This window comes from Bubalus bubalis, chromosome 1 (assembly GCF_019923935.1).
Source record: "Bubalus bubalis isolate 160015118507 breed Murrah chromosome 1, NDDB_SH_1, whole genome shotgun sequence".
Classification (NCBI taxonomy): Eukaryota; Metazoa; Chordata; class Mammalia; order Artiodactyla; family Bovidae; genus Bubalus; species Bubalus bubalis.
The window spans coordinates 140,449,504-140,471,208 of NC_059157.1; the positions used below are offsets into that span (position 1 = coordinate 140,449,504).

Genomic DNA, 21,705 nt, shown 5'->3' on the forward strand with positions numbered 1-21,705 from the left:
CAGAGAAAGAAAGAAAAAAATCTGGAAGACTATAATCCAAAAAATGTTAACATAAAGATTATTGTCTTCTGTGGGTGGTAAACATTTTTTTTTATACGCTTCTCTGTCTTTTCAGAGATTTTGCCAATGAATATAAGATGCCTTCATAATCAGAAAAAAAAAAAACAAAAAAACAAAAAACAAAGATAAAAAGTGGAGCGACCTGGTTAGTTAGGTATTCATGGGAGGAAGTAGTGCAGAGAGGAGTTCGTATTGTCCAAGGAGAGAGGACAAAAACTCAACTATACCCAGACATCCATGTTCCAGGCAGCCTGAAGACCTTAAACCTTATCCAGGTATAGAGGTATAACTTTATCTTTTTAAAAAAACCCTTCCAACATACCTCTGAAATTGCCACTTCTTTTTAAACTACCGTTCTTTTTTTTTTTTTTTTTTTTAACTTAAATAACCCAATTTCAGAGAAATTTGGCTGTTTGTACAGCCAAGTTCTCACATTATATTCATAATTCACCAAGACCAAGTTGTGCCACATTACAGAGAAATTAGGACACCAGAACAGAGCACGGACTCTGTTGAAGTTAACTACGTCTCCTTTAATATTTTTGCTAATTCAATCTATACTTCTGCCACAACTAGCAAATCATGGTACAGTGGAAAGAAGTCTCTAGGCAGTAGACTTTATGAAGAAACCACCATCAGATGGTTGAGGGTGAAACCCACCTCGATGGAAGAAGGCCTCCTAACCCTACTGTGTTTGCCTCCAACTGACTTTCTGGCAAGTCAAGCAGCAAGAATCAAGAAGGGCCTTGTGGTGCCCAAGTGCAGACACACAAAAATATAAAGCCCAAACAAACAAAAACAAAAACATCCCACAACTCGAGCAGTATCCTAACTAAATTAATCCCGGGATGAGTTTTTGAAGCCATGTATTCTTTTGAAGTGACAGGGCCAGCAGTGAGTAGAGAAGTCTATTAAATGGTTTACCTGTGAAATATAACCTGGAGGCACATGGATGGGAGGAATGGATCCATTGGGTGACATCATGGGAACTTCAGCAGGTCCTAAAAGAGGGAGGAGTAAGATATTAACAGCTGAAGAAATATACATTATTCAAAACAATCTCTGGTATGTTTAAATATTATCAAAACTGAAGAGAATTATTTTGACTATTTTCTCTTCAATAGTTGGTATCTCGTGCCTTAGATCTGAAATGGATGAAAAGGAATTCTCCAGTTGCATAAGTCAAGGGGCTGGGAAGGAGGGAAACCACTATGAATATCTTTATAAAGATTTAATGATTCCCAAAGCCTCAAATTCCTAAACTAAAGCTGTGCAGATAAGAGTATTCTAACAAAGTGGGGCAAAAAATTTCCTTTTTTGCCTTTAAAAGAATGTACTATTAATACATGCTTAAGCAAGTAAATTTTTAACTGAGTTTACCTCTTCTGCTTTAAAAAAGCTTTGGGTTTAAAATTTTTATTTTGATTATTGTTTTCAATAAGCTACTGTATCACGCCATTAATTTGACATAGAAGAAACCTTTAAAATACTCCAAACCCACTGAATTTGACATATCTCTGATAAGGAAGGGGGTAAAAATAGACCATGTTTAAAACTAGGCACTACTACTACTAGGAATACTCATACAAAATTTAATTGGATTATTTCAGAGTAAAGCATTCAATTAACAAAAGGTTAGTTTTCAAAATATTAAATTCAACAAATGTTAATGGCATGTCTAAGGCAAACAATCAAAGGCAAGGCAATCATTAATTACCTAAGACATAGTTTGAGTTAAATATTTAATTACAAGGAAACTAACTGTCATAACATCAAAATCAATTTCTGACACCCTTCCAAGGATTCTGTGACTAAATAGTTTCCCTGGAAGACTGCGACCTCAGGTTACAGGCTTTCGGTTTGATAGGTGGCTCCCCTATTTAGCAACCCACATCCTAAACGTCAATCCAAAGCCGGGTTTCGAGTCTGAGATGTGACTTCCTGGCTCCAAGTGCCCTGTATTGTTTATTTGCTTTCCCCTAATGTGTATTGTGCTGCTGGCAATAAAAATTGCCCTGCTGTAACAAAAACAAAGAAAAATACAACGCTTTTCTTGGCAGAAGCACACAGACCCTGCCACCCAGTGCTGTATTTACATATAGTACAATACACCTTTCACCTCACTGTACAGTCCACTGTTAAAACTACTTCTCAGGAAAAGCATGGAGGAACAGGGATGTCAGGGTGCCCATCGAAAGGTCTGCACACATAGGAAAAACACAAAGAAGAAGGGCAGAAAAGATTGCAATATCCATGTAACATTCCATATGACTAGAGTCACTGAAACTTCACGTACAACGTGCCAAAGCTCTGAACCATCTATCTGATAATCTAAATATGTACAAAATAGCACAGCAGTCTCTTACACTGTCACACACTGGTCATCAGTTAAAGCAAAGGATGATAATGGCATAAGAAAGGATAATTCCATGACCCCAAGGTATTTTTAAGTATGAATCAATCGAATACATTCACCTATCACCGAAGACACTTTCCAAATTCATCCTTCTTATCAGCTTTAGCATTTTTGCCATAGCCATTAAAACATTTAGGTATTTACTATATATTTTTATTTTAATTGATTCACTTAAAAAAATCGTAAACGACTGTTTTACCCTTAGCCTGAGTACTATCCTTGAAATCCAAGGGTCAATGAACTCAGATCTATAAGCAGGCATTACAAGCACACCCTCTGTCTAGTTTCATTTACCAGCTCACTATTCACACTGGTTTTGTAACCTTGAACAATTCACTTAGCCTCTCTGAGCCTCACTTATCAAGTGTTAGCCGCTCAGTCGTGTCCAACTCTTTGTGATCCCATGGACTGTAGTCCACCAGCCTTCTCTGTCCATGGAATTCTCCAGGCAAGAATAGTGGAGTGGGTTGCCATTTCCTTCTGCAGGGGAACTTCCTGACCCAGGAATTGAACCCGGGTCTCCTGCATTATAGGCAGATTCTTTACCGTCTGACCCACCACAGTTCCTACCCCACCGGACTGGGTTTAAAGGTTAAAGCCTAAAGGAGATCAGTCCTGGGTGTTCATTGGAAGGACTGATGTTGAAGCTGAAACTCCAATACTTTGGCCACCTCATGCGAAGAACTGACTTATTGGAAAAGACCCTGATGCTGGGAAAGATTGAGGGCAGGAGGAGAAGGGGACGACAGAGGATGAGATGGCTGGATGGCATCACCGACTCAATGGACTTGAGTCTGAGTGAACTCCGGGAGTCGGTGATGGACAGGGAGGCCTGGCGTGCCGCAGTTCATGGGGTCGCAAAGAGTTGGACACGACTGAGCAACTGAACTGAACTGACTGAATTCATGCAAAAGCACTTAGGGCAGTGCACGGCACAATAATCACTCAGCAAAATGTTAGCAATCTTTACAACTTCTTCTTTTATTTATAGCTTTTTGTTTTCTCCTGTTCTTTAATTACAGTTACATTTTAAGCACTATTTTTTTTTAGATGCATGTCCGTGCAACACATAAAATCAACACGCATATACTCTGTACGACACTTAACGGCTGACTTAACGGCAAAAACTTCCTCATCAGATAAATATCAAATAGTTGACAGTATGGACTGTGAACAGAAATGCTACCACCTCAATAAAGTACTACTTTTTAATCACCAAACTGTATACCAGACAAACAGTCTCTTAACCCCAGGCAAGACCCCTAAAACTGTTAAAGTCATTTGTATAAAATGCTTTAAAGAATGTAGGACAAGTCAGTGATTTACAGCCAGAAAATGTTTTCTTCCTGGCCTTGATTTCAAAAGTAGCCAAATGACTTTACCATGCTTGTTTCCCCTTCCTCTTGTCACTGCCATCAAAACCCTTTCAAAAAGCATTGTGAAATATACAGTAATGGTTTCTGAAACTCAGCTCTGCCTTGGAACCTTAAGATTTCACTCCTTTCTGAAATAAACCATTGCACCCTCAGGCATTCAGGAGTTTCAAAATAAAATCCCTTTGCACAGTGGTGGTATGAGAAAAGTCACTGTCTTCCTAAATACTTATCTCCCAACCAGTGAGTTTAAGTGCTTCTGCTCAACTGTTTGTGTTTGAGAGCCCCCTTATACTATTATAATTCGCCCCTAATTAAAATATAAACTTCTCTTCCTAAACTTTTAGAATTACTAGATACCTTTTGATTTTTTAATTGGTGATCTCATGACACAAGATTTAAAGGATATAGCTATGAGAATACAGTGGAAAATGGTTCTCTTCTTATTCAAACCACCAACACAGGATATGTGAGGCAGGGAGAAAAGCCACACAGTCTCCCCAAACAAATTTCCTCTATGACTGTATTGGGAAATCATTGATCTATTAAACTTGAGAAAAAAATTTTAATCACTTAAGATAGCTCGAACCCTCTTTATTTAAACATTCTTGGTACATAAAGGTAGGTCTACATAAATATACATACACATAGATGAAATAATTTGAATCCAAACATACATCTCCAAAATACTGATTTTTTTTTTTTTTTTTTTTTTTTGAGAAACTAATTAAGAAGCTCACCTAGAGACCACATGAATTCCACAGGCAGATAAAAGATGTCACATGTACAATTTCTAGAACTGGAATTAGAATGTTAGCTAAAAGTCAAGTAATTCCATGAAAAAATGTCTTGGGAAATTTGATCAATTTCAGCTTTTAGGCTGTGACTTCAAGAGTCAAGACCTGCCCTCCCCACCCCCACTTCAGCTTTTTTCATTGAACAAGATGTGACACGCGAATAAGAACTATGATCCATTTATAGTCATTAAAAATTTTAACTGCAATATTCATGTACATGGTCTGACATCTTAAAAGTCTGTTAGCATTTGTTAGTGAATTGATTTTTCATTTACTTATAACAAACTGTGAACAAGAAAGGTCGGAGAGTGGCTTAATTATTCAACCAGTAGTAATTCATGCAATGATCCTACAACTTTATTCTCATATCAAAGAGAGTGAAGGGAAGTCCAGCAATGTTGTATTTTTAGGGCCACACATAGCTCATGGAGCTATGCCCCCACCAAGGCTGTAAGCCCATTCTACTTCACTTCATGTTTCTTCCCTGCTACTGGTGATCCCATGCAGCTCCCACATGGACATACTCCTGACTCTGATACTATTAATATACTCAGAATATTAATATTCACCTGTCCTGAGAGAAGAGTTAACTAGATTGACTCTTGACTGGAGGAGGATGTGCACATGAGGTTCAGACACCTAGAAGTGGTGGAAAATGGGAATCCAGGGTATCAGTTATCATTAAACCAGTCTCAGAAATTGACCAGCTATAAATAATTATACCACAATTTTGCCATTTTGAAAATGTATTGTATTTTTATGAGCTGAATATTCACCAGTAGGTAAACAACTAGTGAATAAATAGAATGTTATTACTGTATTTGTATATAAACTGGTACCTGTGTGTCCAAAAGGCTAGTTTCAACAATAGCCATTAGTAGCACTGGATTACGTTCTTAGCTTATTAACTTAAATATTATCTTGTTCAAGAAGAATGAAAGAGGGGAAAGGGGTATAAGAGGACTGAGGGCACAGCACAGCAAGATGAAGGGAAACTAAGGAGAAAAATAAAACAGGGGCAAAACCGGGATGTGATGAAATTCAATACACCCTATTGAAAACAAAAACAAAAGCCTCCAGATCTTTCCAAATAGCCAAAAGAGAATTTCCTGCTGGCTGAAGTAGTCATCAGGATAAGACCACAGCTAGTAGGTAACCAGATAATTATGGTGAAAGCAATTACCAAGACAAACAGCCTAAATAGAAGTACACTTGTGCTGTTTGCCATGCATGGGTCTAAGACTAAATACAAAATGTGAGGTCTTCTGGTGAATCTTGTGATTGTCTAATAATGAATCTCCAGTTACTTATGGTGATTTGAGACATACAGACAAGTTAACAGATTATGTAGGCACTTTGGGGACATTGTTTTTGTTGTTGAAGTTATTCAACACTAATTAATCCCATAAGAGGACTAAAAGGAAACAAAGATAAAACACAGGTCCTAACCTAAGCTTAAACTCTAGTGTAGTGGTTCTTAGACTTTAGTCTAAAATCAAAATCATCCAGAGGGTTTCTGAAAATCCAGATGACTAAATTCCACTTCCTGTAGTTTCAGAATCAGAAGATACAGGGTGGATCCTAAGAGTTAGAGTTTCTAACAAGTTCTCAAGTTGGTTAAAAGACAACGAGCATACAGAGCAAACATCGCACTCAATGGTTAAAAAACTAAAGCTTTCACCCTAACATCAGGAACAAGAGAAGGATGCCCACCTTCAACATCACTATCAACATTGTAACCAGAAATCCTAGCTAGAACAACTGGGAGAAAAAGAAAAAGCATCCAAACTGGAAAGGAAGAAGTAAAACCATGTTCGCATTTAACATTATCCTATATATAGAAAGTCCCAAAGATTCCATAGACAAAACACTATTAGATTTTAAAAAAGAGTTCAATAAATTTACAGGGTACAAGTCCAACACACAAGTCAATTATGTTTCTATGCACCAGAAATGAACAATCTGAAAAGGAAATTAAGAACATAATTCTATTTACAGCAATATCCAAAAGAATAAAATACCTAAGAATAAATTTAAACAAGGAGGTGAAAGCCTTCTGCACCTAAATTACAAAACACTGCTGAAAGAAAGTAAAGAAGACCTAAAGAAGTGGAACCCAAGAACACCTAAACAAAGACATGGAATGGAAGACAGTATTATTAAGATGGCAACACAAAGTGATCTACTAAGTCAAAGTGATCTACTAAGTCAATCTCTTCTCCAGAGGATCTTCCCAATCCAGTATTATTAAGATGGCAACACAAAGTGATCTACTAAGTCAAAGTGATCTACTAAGTCAATCTCTTCTCCAGAGGATCTTCCCAATCCAGGGATCAAACCCAGGTCTCCAGCATTGCAGGCGGATCCTTTACTAGCTGTGAACCACAAGGCAAGCCCAAGAATACTGGAGTGGGTAGCCTATCCCTTCTCCAGGGGATCTTCCCAACCCAGGAATCGAACCAGGGTCTCAAGCATTGCAGGTAGATTCTTTACCACCTGAGATACAAGGGAAGCCAAGTCAATGTAATCTCTATCAGAATTCCAAGTCTTTTTGGCAGACATGGAAAAGTAAATCCTTAAATTCGTATGAAACTGCAAGAGGCCTCAAACAGACTAAAAGAATCAACTTGGACTCCTACCTGATATCATATACAAAAGTTAGACCTAAATATAAAGTTAGACCTAAAGCTAAAACCATAAACCCTTAGAAGAAAACATGGCTATATTTTCATAATGTTACATTTGGCAGTGGATTCTTAGATGTGACACTAAAACTACAAGCGACACAAGAAAAAACAATCAAGAGGACTTCATAATAACTAAAAACCTCACACAAAGGACATTAGTAACAAAGTGAAAAGACAACCTACAAAACAGGCAAAACATACTTACAAATTCTGTATCTAATAAGGAACTAGTATCCCAAATATATAAATAATTCTCACAACTTAACAAAAAGACAACCCAGTTTTTAAAATGGGTAAAGGGCTTAAACAGTCATTTTACCAAAGAAGACACAGAGCCAACAAATATGAGAAGATGCTCACCACCTCATTAGTCATTAGGGAAACAAAACCACAATGAGGCACCGCTTCAAACTCCTGTAACAGCTATTCTCAGAAAAATGGAAAATAAGTGTTGGTGTGGATGTGGAAAAACTGGAACCCTTGTACAACCGCTGGTAGTCATGTAAAATGGCACAGCTGCTGTAGAAATCAGTTTGGCTCTTCCTCAAAAAGCTAAACAGAAAAGTACTATATGGCCCATCAATATGATTTCTAGGAAAAATATACCCAGAAGGATGGAAAACTGTGACTCAAACAAATACACACACACATGCTCACAACAGTACTATTCACAACAGTCAAATGGTACAAACAGCCAAAATGTCCATTTGGGGAAAAATAGGTAAATACAATCTGATATAATACACACATGGGAATATTACTCAGTCATTAAAAGGAATGAAGTACTGCTAGATGCTAGAAAGTTGAAAATATTAAACTAAGTAAAAGAAGCCAGACACAAAAGGTCACACACTGTGTGATTCCATGTACATAAAATATCCAGAATAAATAAATCCTAGATGAAATTCAGATCTGTAATTTCTGATGGCTGAGCAGTGGGAATGATTTGGGACATTAACTGCTTAAAAGATGGAAGCATTTCCTTTTGGGGTGATGAAAATGTTTTAGAACTAGAGAGAAGTGAATGCCCAACACCGCAAATGCACTAAATGCAAATGAATTAAAACAGTTAATTTTATCTAATAGTTCATGTTAATTATTATATGAATTTCACCTTAATAATTATTTACATTTTCTAACATAATGTTACATGATGAGTACATAACCAAAAAACTATAAGATGGTAAAACTATGGTTACTAATAAACTACTAAAAATCAACTGAACACAAATCTCCTGGAGCACATTTCATGACTCGTACATTAATTTTGGGGAGGATGTTATTTCTAGACACTGTGCTATGCAAAATACCAGTAAGCGGCATTTTCAGTCCTCAAGGGACTGATGGTCTAATTATGGGGTACAGATATATAAACAAATGCACATAAGGATGCGTTTCAGGCACTATTTGAATTCAGCAAGATTTTAAATGATTATCATCCTATGAACATGTTAGTGATTACAGAAATGAGCTGTTAGAAGACCCTCAGGATTTGGACGAGGTCTCACTGTTTTACAAGTAAAGAAACTGAGGCCAAGAGGCAAGCTGAGCATCAGGCAGGTGATGGAACAATAGGGTCTGGAAGTCAGTTTTTATAGTTTTTAGTTCAGTGTGGTTTCCTTCAGGAGTAAGTTTTGCTGTTTCTTAAAATGTTGCTGAAAAGGCATTTTTTTTTCCTCTCTCTCTTAAGGTGTAATTTTCATATACAGTCAGGTACAGACTGAACATCTCTCTGGTGCAGATGTACTAGTCTCTCCAATCTGTAACTACTTCTTCCCCCAGTCATCCTGCCAGAGAGGAAACAGACTGGAAAGAGCAGAATCTGAGCAGTGCAAGAAGAAAACCCTTGGAGCTAGGGAGGCCTGGGTTTGAATGTGAGCTCTACCACTTCCTAGCATGACCCTGGGCAAGTTACTTAAAACCTCTCTGACAGATCAGCAGTTTTCTGAGTTACAAAAAATAAAATAACAAGAACTAATTTCAAGGGTTGTTCCAAGGACTGGGAGTTGTAATGATGCATATAGTGCCCAGTAGATGGTGGGCTGCCGTCTATGGGGTCGCACAGAGTCGGACACGACTGAAGCGACGCAGCAGCAGCAGCAGAGGGCCTGGTCAAATAATGGTATTTTAAAAACAACTTTAACATTGTGCCATGAAGAGAAATACAATATGAACAAAGAGGTTAATAGAGAATTTATCAGAAAGACAAACCTAGACAGCCTATAAAAGAAACAGAGACATCACTTTGCCAACAAAGGTTGTTTGTATAGTCAAAGCTATGGCTCTTCCACTAGTCATGTATGGATGTGAGAGTTGGACCATGACAAAGGCTGAGCACCTAAGAATTGATGCTTTCAAATTGTGGTGCTGGAGAAGATTCTTCAGAGTCCCTTGGACAGCAAGGAGATCAAACTAGTGAATCCTAAAGGAAATCAACCCTGAATATTCACTGGAAGGACTGATGCTGAAGCTCCAATACTTTGGCCACTTGATGTGAAGAGCCAACTCACTGGCAAGGATTCTAATGCTGGGAAAGACTGAAGGCAAAAGGAGAAGCGGGGGACAGGAGGCGATGGCTGGATGGCATCACTGACTCAATGGACATGAGTTTGAGCAAACTCAAGGAGAGAGTGAAGGACGGGGGAGCCTGGCAAACCGCAGTCCTTGGGGTTGCAAAAAGCTGGGCACAACTTAGCGACTGAACAATAACAGTAACAGAAAGACAAATGAAGAGTTACAAAAGCTCTCAAATGAGCGAGTCACTTGTTTTGCCCGTCACATTTTCTCCTCTAAAAATGTTTTTCCATTTTTGGAGGGGATTTAAAATAATATTGTTGATTTAAAATAATATTCTCCTCTTAAAAAATAATGCATTCAAGATACATGAAATATGATGATTAAAAAACAAGGAACAAATTTCTTTAAAAGGGAAAGATTGCTGCTTTGCCATAGTAATCTACTTTCCCATCCCTAATTACTAGCCCTACCTCTCCCAAAACTACCTGTTATCTTTCCGTAATTTCTAGGAAACCTTAGAAAATTGCAGGTGTCTAACTTTCTAAATGTCTGGACAACTCATATAAATAAGAAGATCAGCCTTTGTTTTCTGAAAGTCAATCCTCTACTTCTCTTTGACACTGGCTTTATTACAAGAATTTCTAGTCTGGCTCAGCATTGTCCTTAAAAGTAGCAAGCGACCATAACAACAAATTGCCCAGTGACTAAAATATTCCTGCTGAAGTCTTCCTGAAGTAAACCACTCACAAAACTGAGCTGCTGATAGAACTCATAAATAATAGGATACCACCATCTTAACAATTACCCATTCAAAACACAAGAAGGTGTGACATCAGATAAGTGTTTCCCATTTTGAATTCAACTTTTTCTTTCCCAATATTCCTCTTTGAACTTGTTCTGTTACTTAGCTGATATAAGGGCATCAGGAGTAGAGAGTTTAATCTCACACCAGATTAAATTTCATCAATCCCTTGTTCCTTAGTTTCAATAAAATCAAGTTATCTACTTTATCTAGTTTTTTTTAAGGCTTAAATGTTAACAAAATCTATGTACTTATTGAGTGATTATAGAGTGATTTTTCTGTATTAGTTTATATTTTATTACATTCAATTCAATAAACATTTACTGTACAAGATGCTGTAAGAGATTAACCACCACACAGGAGACTTTATAACAGAAATGTTACTAACTACTACATAACAAGCAGCAATTGTTTTATTAGAGGCCAAGAGCACTGGAGCTAGACAATAATCATCCACGGTGGGTAGAAGGAGCATATTTAAAACTCCCAGTGACTGGCATGAATGGTAAAGGAAGTTAGTGAATCCATTCACAACAGGCACGATGGCTAACACAGTTTTAAAAAGAACTTGATTTAAATTCAGGGCTACGCTGGATGGGAGTGAAGTTTGTGGGACAATGGATACATGTGTATGTGTGGCTGGGGGCTTTCCCGGTGGCTCAGCGGTGAGGAATCAGCCTGCAATGCAGGAGACCTCGGTTAGATCCCTGGGTGGGGAAGATACCCCTGGAGGAAGAGGAAATGGCAACCCACTCCAGTATTCTAGCCTGGGAAACCCCACAGACAGGGGAGCCTGGCAGGCTACAGTCCATGGGGTCACAAAGAGTCGAACACAACTTAGCAACTAAACAATAACAAAAAATATGTATGACTGAGTCCCTTTACTGTTCACCTGAAACTATCACAACATTCTTACCTGGCTATACCCCGGTACAAAATAAATTCAAAAATAAATACAGTCAGGGCTACAGAAATACAAGCTCTAAGGCTGTTAAGGAGATTAGATATCATGAGAGAGGCCAGTAATACAGCCTTCAACTCCTGATTTTAGAAATCCTGGTTCTGCTTTGTTCTGTTCAACAAACCTTTGCTGAACCTGATCTAGTTGCCAGACCCTGAGCAGGATGCCAAGGACACGATGACATTGAAGAGAACAAGGATTTCTGTTCGTAATTATGGAGAGAATGGCATGCAGAATGAGTAATGCACAGGTGCAAAGAAGTGTGGCCCGGGGGCGGGGGCGGTGCAGGAATGCAGCTCTCTGTCCTGCTTCTGGCCTGAGATGTCTCTGACAGATAACTGTGTGGCTCGGCATGGAATCAGGCACATGGCCCAGACATCTCAAACTGCATGAACACTTGGGAAGAATCTAGTTCAGCAACAGAACTGATTAAAGATAGGAGGTCTATGAAAAATGGTTCCAAAGGTTCATCTTTGGGCAAACAATGACATAGGATGCTGAGTTCATAGATCCAGCCTGATGCTGAAACTGGACCTTCCAAGGTCTTAGGGCCCTGCTTTTCATGCTAAACTTTCTCATCCTATTCAAACTTGGAATATAACTTACCCAGTCCACAGATGAAAACATTCAGTATCATCCCCCCAGTTAAACTTATCTAAATGAACACTAAGATTCAGTCCGTCTTTGATTTTTAACGTCAGGTTTTAAAGGAAGATGATCCATGGATTTCCTTATTTATACTTAAACCAAGACCTTATAAACTTCAAAGCTCTGAGAAATGATACAAACACAACTCGTTAATACCAAGAATGGGCTTCTGATATTTTACAAAGAAAAGTCTCGGCAAAAGTTCACAGCAAAATTAAAGTCATAAAAAAGGCATTCACTGCAAAGCCTTTTGAAGCAAATCTTTCCTTGCATGTTTTCTCTATGTCCATCAACGGCATCAGAGAGCCCATCACATTTTCTTATTGAGGGAAATGAGGACCCTTTTGCCCAAGTACTGGTGTTCCAGCTAATAACTAACTCAAGAGGAAACTGCCAAAAAAACTGAGTTGGAATGGGTGAGTGTAAGTTCAGTGGAACCCTCCAAGAGAGTCTTGCTGAAGGTAAAAATTTATTAGGGCAGAGTACTTAAAATTTCATTTTAAATGTACTGAAATAAAATGCAAACTGATGTTTTTAAGAAATACGTCTATTAATTTTGTAGAGAAAAAAATCAGAAGAAAGATTATTCATTAGAAGGGCAGTGGCAGAGACAGCAACTAAGCAAAGTGCCCCCAAGAATGGGGCAGACCTTACTCACTGTGACCCTGAGGATTTTAAACGGGTATCCTTCATTCTTTCACCAGCCTTCTCTGCTGTCAGAAAGGGTTATGAAAGGGAATGTGCATGCTCGGTCACTCAGTCATGTCTGACTCTGTGACCCCCTGGACTGTAGCCCACCAGGCTCCTCTGTCCATGGGATTTTCTAGGCAAGAATACCGGAGTGAGTTGCCATTTCCTCCGCCAGGGGATCTTCTTGACCCAGGGATGAGTAAAACGCGGCATTCTTCCTCCCCAGGTCTCAGTTCCCGCCCCATTTGGCTGACCAACAAGCCTGTTTCTCCAGGGAAGGACAGAACAGCAAATAAAAGGCAGGACACCAAATATTTCATAACTCTGTGAAGAACTCAGGGGCAAATTTGCACTTCCTTACAACTCCAAGGTCATGCTGTAGAGGGGCAAGTTTGAAAATAGCACTGAGTCATTAGCCTGACAACAGTATGTGATTGCATTCCTCTCAAGAGCTGTTTTACATTATCCATCTGTTAGAAATCAAAGAACATTTAAACATCTCCCACCTGAAAGCTGAATTACAAATAATAATAATGTATAGCTCTACCAACATATTATTACACAATATATTTGGAGTGGGGTGGGGAGGTTTCAAGTATCCATTGCTCTGATGAGGTTTTAAGTCAACCACAGAGGATCCCTTTTAATTGCCCTCAAGGCAGGCTCTTCTGCTCTTCATCCCTACCCATCCCCCACCAAAAGCATGCTTCCCATAAGGGAAAGCCTTTAACAACATTCTAAAGGCATTTTATTGACAGCATCCCCACATGGCTTACTATCTATCTTGGTTTTTTTAACTCATGTACCTCAAAAAAAGAGAGAAATGTCTGGGATCCATGGCAAAGAACTACTAAAGAAAACTAATAGCTATTATGGAAATAGAAAAAAAACAAAACACTAACCCATAGAACACAAATTACAGTTTATCTACCTGATGCCATTTTCCCACCAGTCTATAAGGTCATTGTATTTGCTCATTCACAATCACACGTCAGGTTGGAAGTTGCTTCTCAACAGAAGACCGGCAATCTTCTGAAATTAACTTAATTTTACAAAAGTGTTGTGATTGCTAATGAAAATCCTCTAAAGTGTCCAGTGGCTGGGACCTAATAATGGGCTTTAAGATGACTAGTTCAGTTTATAGTTCTAACGTCTACCTTACCTAAACCATGCAGAGGGAGCCAAGAGAGTAAGTGAGAGTTGCTATAGACCAGATATGTTTACACAGCTTGTTGCATTTACTCTTTTGTTTGTATGTGAAAAACAAAGGGCAGGCTGAGACTGACAGTAAATAACAACTACAAATAGATTAGACTCTCCTATTTGAAGTCTGATCAAAGGCAGTCAGTAAACACCTCCAAGTAACTGCAGGACGGCTGGATCACTCTGGCTGGTTATTTTCTCAGCTATAAAAATGAGCTGACACAATTATTGTTTGAGGGTCAGCCGACTGTTTTATGGCATAGATGCTTTCTTGTCCTGGCACACTGGTTCAACACCAACAAAAATTTTTCCTAAGTAAGCCACAATTCCAAGTACCAACTCTTCATTTACAAAGGGGCCTGAGACAAATGAAAATGGAGAGTCTAAGCTTGGGAAACAGATTACCAGAAAGATCTACTAACTGATTAACTGCTGTTCTTTCTGAGCTTTAAAAAAAAAAAGGCAAGCTTTTCAAGAGACAGATAAATTTTAAACTTCTCTCATCCACACAACTACCAGCCAATCAGGAATAGCCAAGACTAGGTCTACAGGGATAGATAAGAAAAGGAAAAAGCAGAATTATCAATATGTTCAATGAAAAACAAAAAACAGTAATTTCACTTATACTGCCATCAATGGTAAAACAACTTGACCACCAATATACAAACATGCTGCTGCTGCTGCTGCTAAGTCACTTCAGTCGTGTCTGACTCTGTGCGACCCCATAGACGGCAGCCCACCAGGCTCCCCCGTCCCTGGGATTCTCCAGGCAAGAACACTGGAGTGGGTTGCCATTTCTTTCTCCAATGCAGGAAAGTGAAAAGTGAAAGGGAAGTCGCTCAGTCGTGTCCAACTGTTCGTGACCCCATGGACTGCAGCCTACCAGGCTCCTCCGTCCATGGGATTTTCCAGGCAAGAGTACTGGAGTGGGGTGCCATTGCCCATAAATCCCTTCAAGGCAAAATGTTCACATTACACCCCTTCCAGTCCAGACATCCCTACTCAGATTGAACTATGAGTATCAGAAGATGTGAACAAGTCTTCTTCAAACTCTTCGTCTCCATCAGTGCCTTTAAGAAACCATTGTTTTGTGACTTTTCTTCCCCACAATATCACCTATAAAATAACTCCCATATGCACAAGTCTCTGAAGACCTTCTACTGAGATACAGCTTAAGCCTCATACTTACTAAGTGATCATCTTCACTTTTAGAAGAGTAAAACAATGTCAAATATCTGATTAAAATTTTTTTGGTCACAGATATGAGGTCAGGTTTGTTAGGCAATATATTGCTAGAACAGAGTGAAGACTGGATAACAAGGAGAAAGAAGGTTTGGTGGCAGCAAGTTGACATTCTCCAAAAAAAAACAAGGAACTAGACAGCAAATATAGAAGGAAGAAGGAAAAACACAAAAGAAGGAAATAATCTGATGGATTGAGGAGAAAATTTAAACCATGTGGAAAAACCACACCCAGAAAATACATGGTGCCAATTAATCTCTACTGAATTGTTTTCCAATTCAATGTGATGCATTAGAAGGTCTGTGATCAGAGCACACATATGATACTCAAAATAGCAACTCAAAAAAAGCATGATAGTAATACAGACCTTGGTCAATGGTTCATTTCAGCTTTCAAATGGTATTTTTAAAAACTCTGATCTTCAACACACTCCATCAAAACCAACTGAAGCTCAGTGAGATACGGGATCCAATCCATAAGGCCTTGGGGTAAGTCACTTAACTGTGCATGTAATGCCTCAAATGTAACCCAAAAGAAACCTAATGATTTCCAAGCTTCCTTCTAGAGCAGTAGCATTGATGTCATTTAGGTCTATCCTTGCAGACTGTAGAAGAGAACTGTTAGTTGACAATCCCTAAAATCCTTCCAGTATAGTCAAAGCTATGGTTTTTCCAGTAGTCGTGCATGGATGTGAGAGCTGGACCATAAAGAAGGCTGAGCACAGAAGAATTAATGCTTTTGAATTGTAGTACTGAAGACTCCTGAAAGTCCCTTGGACTACAGGGAGATCAAATCAGTCTATCCTAAAGGAAATCAATCCTGAATATTCATTGGAGGGACTGATGCTGAGGCTGAAGCTCCAATACTTTGGCCACTTTATGGGAAGAGCCAACTCATTTGAAAAGACCCTGATGCTGGGACAGATTGAAGGGAGAAGGAGAAGGTGACGACAGAAGATGAGATGGTTGGATGGCAGCACCAACTCAATGGACATGAGTTTGAGCAAACTCCGGGAGATGGTGAAGGACAGGGAAGCCTGGCGTGCTGCAGTCCACGGAGTCACAAAGAGTCAGACACGACTGAGTGACTGAACAAAAAAATAAGCCTCAAATGTGAATTACATTATAATCTCTGGTGCCTTTTGAAAATGTTGATTTCCAGACCTCTAGAATCTGCTTCCTTTCACAGGCTGACCAGCTCGACCTTCCTCATCCCTCACCTATATACCCCATTGGCTTTAATGCAGATGTCCTAGGAATCAGTCAGATGAATAATAACCTAGAAAGAATGAAATAAAATTAATAAAAGAGTAAGAGAAAAGAGTAAGCACATCCAAGATCCTTGAACCACATCTCATTTGTACTTAAGTCAAATTAGCTGAGTCTTAGTTTCAGCACGTTTAAAAGTGAAGAGGGGAAAAAAGACAGCCAAGTTTCATAAATTTTATCCAATTAATGGGTATTTAATTAAATATATATCAAAGATGACTATAATTTCGCTAAAAATACTCCTCCAGTTAAGTCATAATAAAGCAACTATTATTATACTCATTTGGCAACAACATAATCACAGAATTTCATGTAACACAAAATAATAAACACTCTATTAAGACGCAGTCTAGGGCTTCCCTGGTGGTCCAGTGGCTGAGAGACTGCCTGCCAAGGCAGGGTACATGAGTTCAATCCCTGCTCTGGGAAGATCCCACATGCTGCCTGGCAATTGAACCCTTGCACTTCAGCTACTGAGACAGCGCCCTAGAGCTGGCAAGCTGCAACTACTGAAGCCTGCTCACCCAGAGCCTATGTGCTGCAACAAGAAAAGCCACCGAAACGAGAAGCCAGTGTAGGCCAACCACAGAGTGGCCCCCGCTCGCCACAACTAGAGAAAGCCAGTGCACAGCAACAAAGACCCAATATAGCCAAAAAATATATGAATAAAATAAAAGCAAAACAAAAATGAACTGAGATCATTTAAAAAATAAAAGAAACAGTCTATACACGTATTGATTTATATGATTACCAGGCATCAGTGATAGTTTAATATGAAACTCTATGCACCTAAAAATAGATAAACTGGGAAAACATTTGACAAAATCTTTGTAACTGTTTTTAGTCAACGGCCAAGATCACAGAATCAAAATTCCCTCAGGGGTGGGAACCATCTTAAAGGTCATTCAGCTCAATTCCCCAGCTGAAGCTCCAGTACTTTGGCCACCTGATGCAAAGAACTGACTCATTAGAAAAAACCCTGATGCTGGGAAAAATTGAAGGCAGGAGGAGAACGGACGACAGAGGATGAGATGGTTGGATGGCATCACCAACTTGATGGACCTGAGTTTGGGCAAGCTCCAGGAGTTGGTGATGGACAGGGAAGCCTGGCCTGCTGCAGTCCATGGGGTTGCAAGAGTCAGACACAACCGAGTGACTGAACTGAACTGACTGAGTTCAATTCCTAACTTAGGGCTTGAACTGCTGATCAAAATCTCTAGTAGGTGTCTAGAATATTTTACATAATATAGAATTCACTTTCTCAAAATGCAGCAAATTATTTTTTAGAAATCTTAATTGATAATGGGTTTTTTTCCCTTTAAGAAGCAGAAATCTGAATTCTGTTCCTCAGAGTGTTACAGACTAAATGTAATCTCAATCCCATAAAACAATCCTTCAGATACTTAGGGAGTTGAATCTCATCAGGCCTCCCAAAGACAAAACCATTTGGGATTTCTTTACCCTCTCCTTCTGTGATGTGGCTTCTAACTGCATCCCCATTGGTCATCCTAACAATCTATCTTGTCAATGACCTTTTTTAAACCTAGGTTCTAAAAACATTACACTCTACCACTCTAAGCACAAGGTGTGGAGAACCATTACTGCCCTGGTCTATGTACAGCCGACAAATCTAGTTCAGGCAGCCTCTCATCCACAACGTGGCCAGCTCACTAATGATGAAAGTGAAAGTCACTCAGCCAGGTCCAGCTCTTCGCGACCCTGTGGACTATACAGTCCATGAAATTCTCCAGGCCAGAACACTGATCTTCCCAACCAGGGATCGAATCCAGATCTGCACTGCAGGCAGATTCTTTAACAGCTGAGCCACAAGGGAAGCCCAAGAATACTGAAGTGGGTAGCCTGTCCTTTCTCCAGGGCATCTTCCTGATCTAGGAATCGAACCGGTGTCTCCTACATTGCAGGTGAATTCTTTACCAACTGAGCTATGAATCTCTGAATTTTCCATGCCTATGGAGAACCATGAGCCTCTGCAGTTGGGAACTCAACCCACTACAGGAGTCAGGCAAAGCCCGAACAACAGAGTACTGCCAAGTTCAAACCTGAGGGAGAACATGATTTCATTGTTTTTTTTTGTTTTTTTTTTTTTTCATTTTAAATTGTACTAGGTTATTGAGATCACCAGTATTAGAATCAGCATTATAGTCACTACTTAAATATTTATATCTTCACATTTATATGCTATGAATAAGTTTTTACGATATTATGTGAAATAATCTAGGCATTATAATTTATGTTTTTTTGTTTTAAGTATATTATCATATGAAATAACAAAGCTCACTTCATATTAAGTAGTCTTATTATCTATAACTATAACCCAAAGGTTTTTGCAACAGAATAGTCAGGCATTACACATCCAATAATCAAGATACTTTCTCATTTTCAATCCCATCTTATACAAATATGTCAGTTGCAAATTTTCAACTCTATCAGTTCAGTTCAGTCGCTCAGTCGTGTCCGACTCTTTGCGACCCCATGAATCGCAGCACGCCAGGCCTCCCTGTCCATCACCAATACCCGGAGTTCACTCAGACTCATGTCCATCGAGTCAGTGATGCCATCCAGCCATCTCATCCTCTGTCGTCCCCTTCTCCTCCTGCCCCCAATCCCTCCCAGCATCAGAGTCTTTTCCAATGAGTCAACTCTTCACATGAGGTGGCCAAAGTACTGGAGTTTCAGCTTTAGCATCATTCCTTCCAAAGAAATCCCAGGGCTGATCTCCTTCAGAATGGACTGGTTGGATGTCCTTGCAGTCCAAGGGACTCTCAAGAGTCTTCTCCAACACCACAGTTCAAAAGCATCAATTCTTCGGCTCTCAGCTTTCTTCACAGTCCAACTCTCACATCCATACATGACCACTGGAAAAACCATAGCCTTGACTAGACGGACCTTTGTTGGCAAAGTAATGTCTCTTAAGAATAAGTATATAAAGAATGACAACAATTCTACACATGGGTAACACATCTAATAAAAAGCAGATAACTTCTCAGCTGATGTTTCTCTCACTTGAGCCAGAAAAGAGAATGTTTTCTTCCCTAAAACTTTTGTTTATTCTTCTCAACTTTTACACCCTTTTGGGTATTTGCATGCAAATTTTTTCATTTTTTGTATGTCGCTACAAAGGTTTTTTTTGAAAGCATACTACACAAAAATATAGAATCTGATGAAAAAATTAATACTTAGGTTTTCTTAAACCCTGAAACAATCTGATAGTGATTCATTTTACTGAAAAATATCAATAATTTTGATGGCCTTTATTCACATCACTTCCTTAACCAGCTCCCCTACCCAAGAAAAAGAATGAAAATAATAGCTTATAACCTATGAAGACGTGTATCCACTTTCCAACTTTGCTAAATTTCATGAATATTTTGAAAGTGCCAATATAATCTGTGAAATATTCTGGAAAGGTTTTCTCAGAGATTCTTGATTCTATTTGAATTTGTTATTTTAAAAAACAAAATTTTCTTTTTTCAAGAACTCGCTTTCTCATTTTACGCCACTCGGCAGGTTTTTCATGAGGACTGTTAGCAATTATATCTATATTGCAATGGGCTTATAGCAACTTACAGATCTCTCTACTAGTGAGGTTCCCAGAGGGATTACTCATTCAAAAAATTAAATTTAAATTCATCTATGCTTGTTAGTGGTCCAAAGTCTAGAATCTCGACTATGGCCCAATAGAGTAAGAAGCAGAAAAACAAATGATGTATGTTATTATGTGTAGTATAGGGGCATATTTTTATAAATATCATATTCTACCAAGTCTACGATACCGTCAATAAGACAACAAAATTTTATATGCTACTAATAAAGAAAAAAAATGTTGCCTTTAATTGACACTTAAAGATGCATGACAATTCAAAAGGTGTTAAAATGGGAGTTGAAATGCATCCTTTAGAATTCATGAGATATGGTACAGTCTGAGAAGAAACTAAAAGAAATTAGAAAATTCACAGTCCCAACCTTTAGACCTATCCAATGGTCCAAGGGATGTTTAAGAGCTTTGTGAACACAATCACAAAATTTCCACTAACAACCCAATTTGGGCTTATCATAAGAGCTAGCTTTAAGTCTAATGTCCCAGAAACTACCAAAACTCATTTCCTGCACAAAATCTTCCACGTTATAATTACAGAGTAGTTTACTAAAATAAATGTATTCTGCCCCTCTCCTTTCTCCGTTAACTTCAAATTCAGATTCACTGTATGTTAGTTGGACTCAGTATTCCTATAACTAACACATTTGTTTTACTTAAGCTAAATATAAATTGACTTATAGTTTCTAAATATTCAAAGTTCCCCCAGAGAAAAGCAGGTCACTGTCCCCTGGAAGGACTGGCAATCTCACTATGCATTAACCTAACGCCGAAGATGATTTCTGAGAAGAGCCATGCATCTCTAGCTTCCTCATATCCTGAAAGTATTCAAAACCACTGGTTCAGGACTCTTAGGGCAATTGTTTAACAAAGTAAAGAAAAAAAAAAATTCCTTTAAAAAAAGAGTTTTATATCTCTGGAGAGACTGCGAGCAAACAGTGTGAAGAAGGTTTGGTCGTCCCATGGACTCAGCAGTACGTATGATCCGCATTAAAATGCCACATCTTACAAATGTATGTGTTCCCAAAACTCATTCTCAACATAATGAAAATACTGCTTTACCCCATGTTTTAAAGAGTCCTGAATTCCTCTTAGTCTCATTCTTGTAATGGAATAAATGACATTTTCTGCTTAAAAAAAAAAAATATTATAATCTGTCTCCTCCATTTGCTTCCCACCTGCTTCCCTCCACTTCCACTCCCCACACCTCTGATGAAGGCTATATGGGGAGGGGCACAAGATAAATTCACATATCCATGTTTCGAAAAAGCCACTTTTGACAGTGGACAGTGTGTCAATCTAATCTGTGACTGCAGAGTAATTAACGTTCTGACTACTATTGTTCTCCAGCAGTTAGGAGAAATACCAGATGCCTTTAATTTGTGCTTCATCACTCCCTGTGTTTTCTTCATCCCATGTGCTCAC

General features: G+C 38.8%; 1 protein-coding gene across 19 annotated transcripts in view; it reads right to left on the reverse strand.

Annotated features, from left to right (window-relative positions):
• FNDC3B (fibronectin type III domain containing 3B) overlaps window positions 1-21,705 on the reverse strand; it is a 353,909-nt gene that overhangs the window by 167,788 nt on the left and 164,416 nt on the right. For all 19 annotated transcript variants that reach the window (XM_025284112.3, XM_025284392.3, XM_006068123.4 and 16 more), the window contains one exon: window positions 985-1,061. In XM_025284112.3, coding sequence (XP_025139897.1) covers window positions 985-1,061 — 77 coding nt within the window. The remainder of the gene's footprint in view (window positions 1-984; window positions 1,062-21,705) is intronic.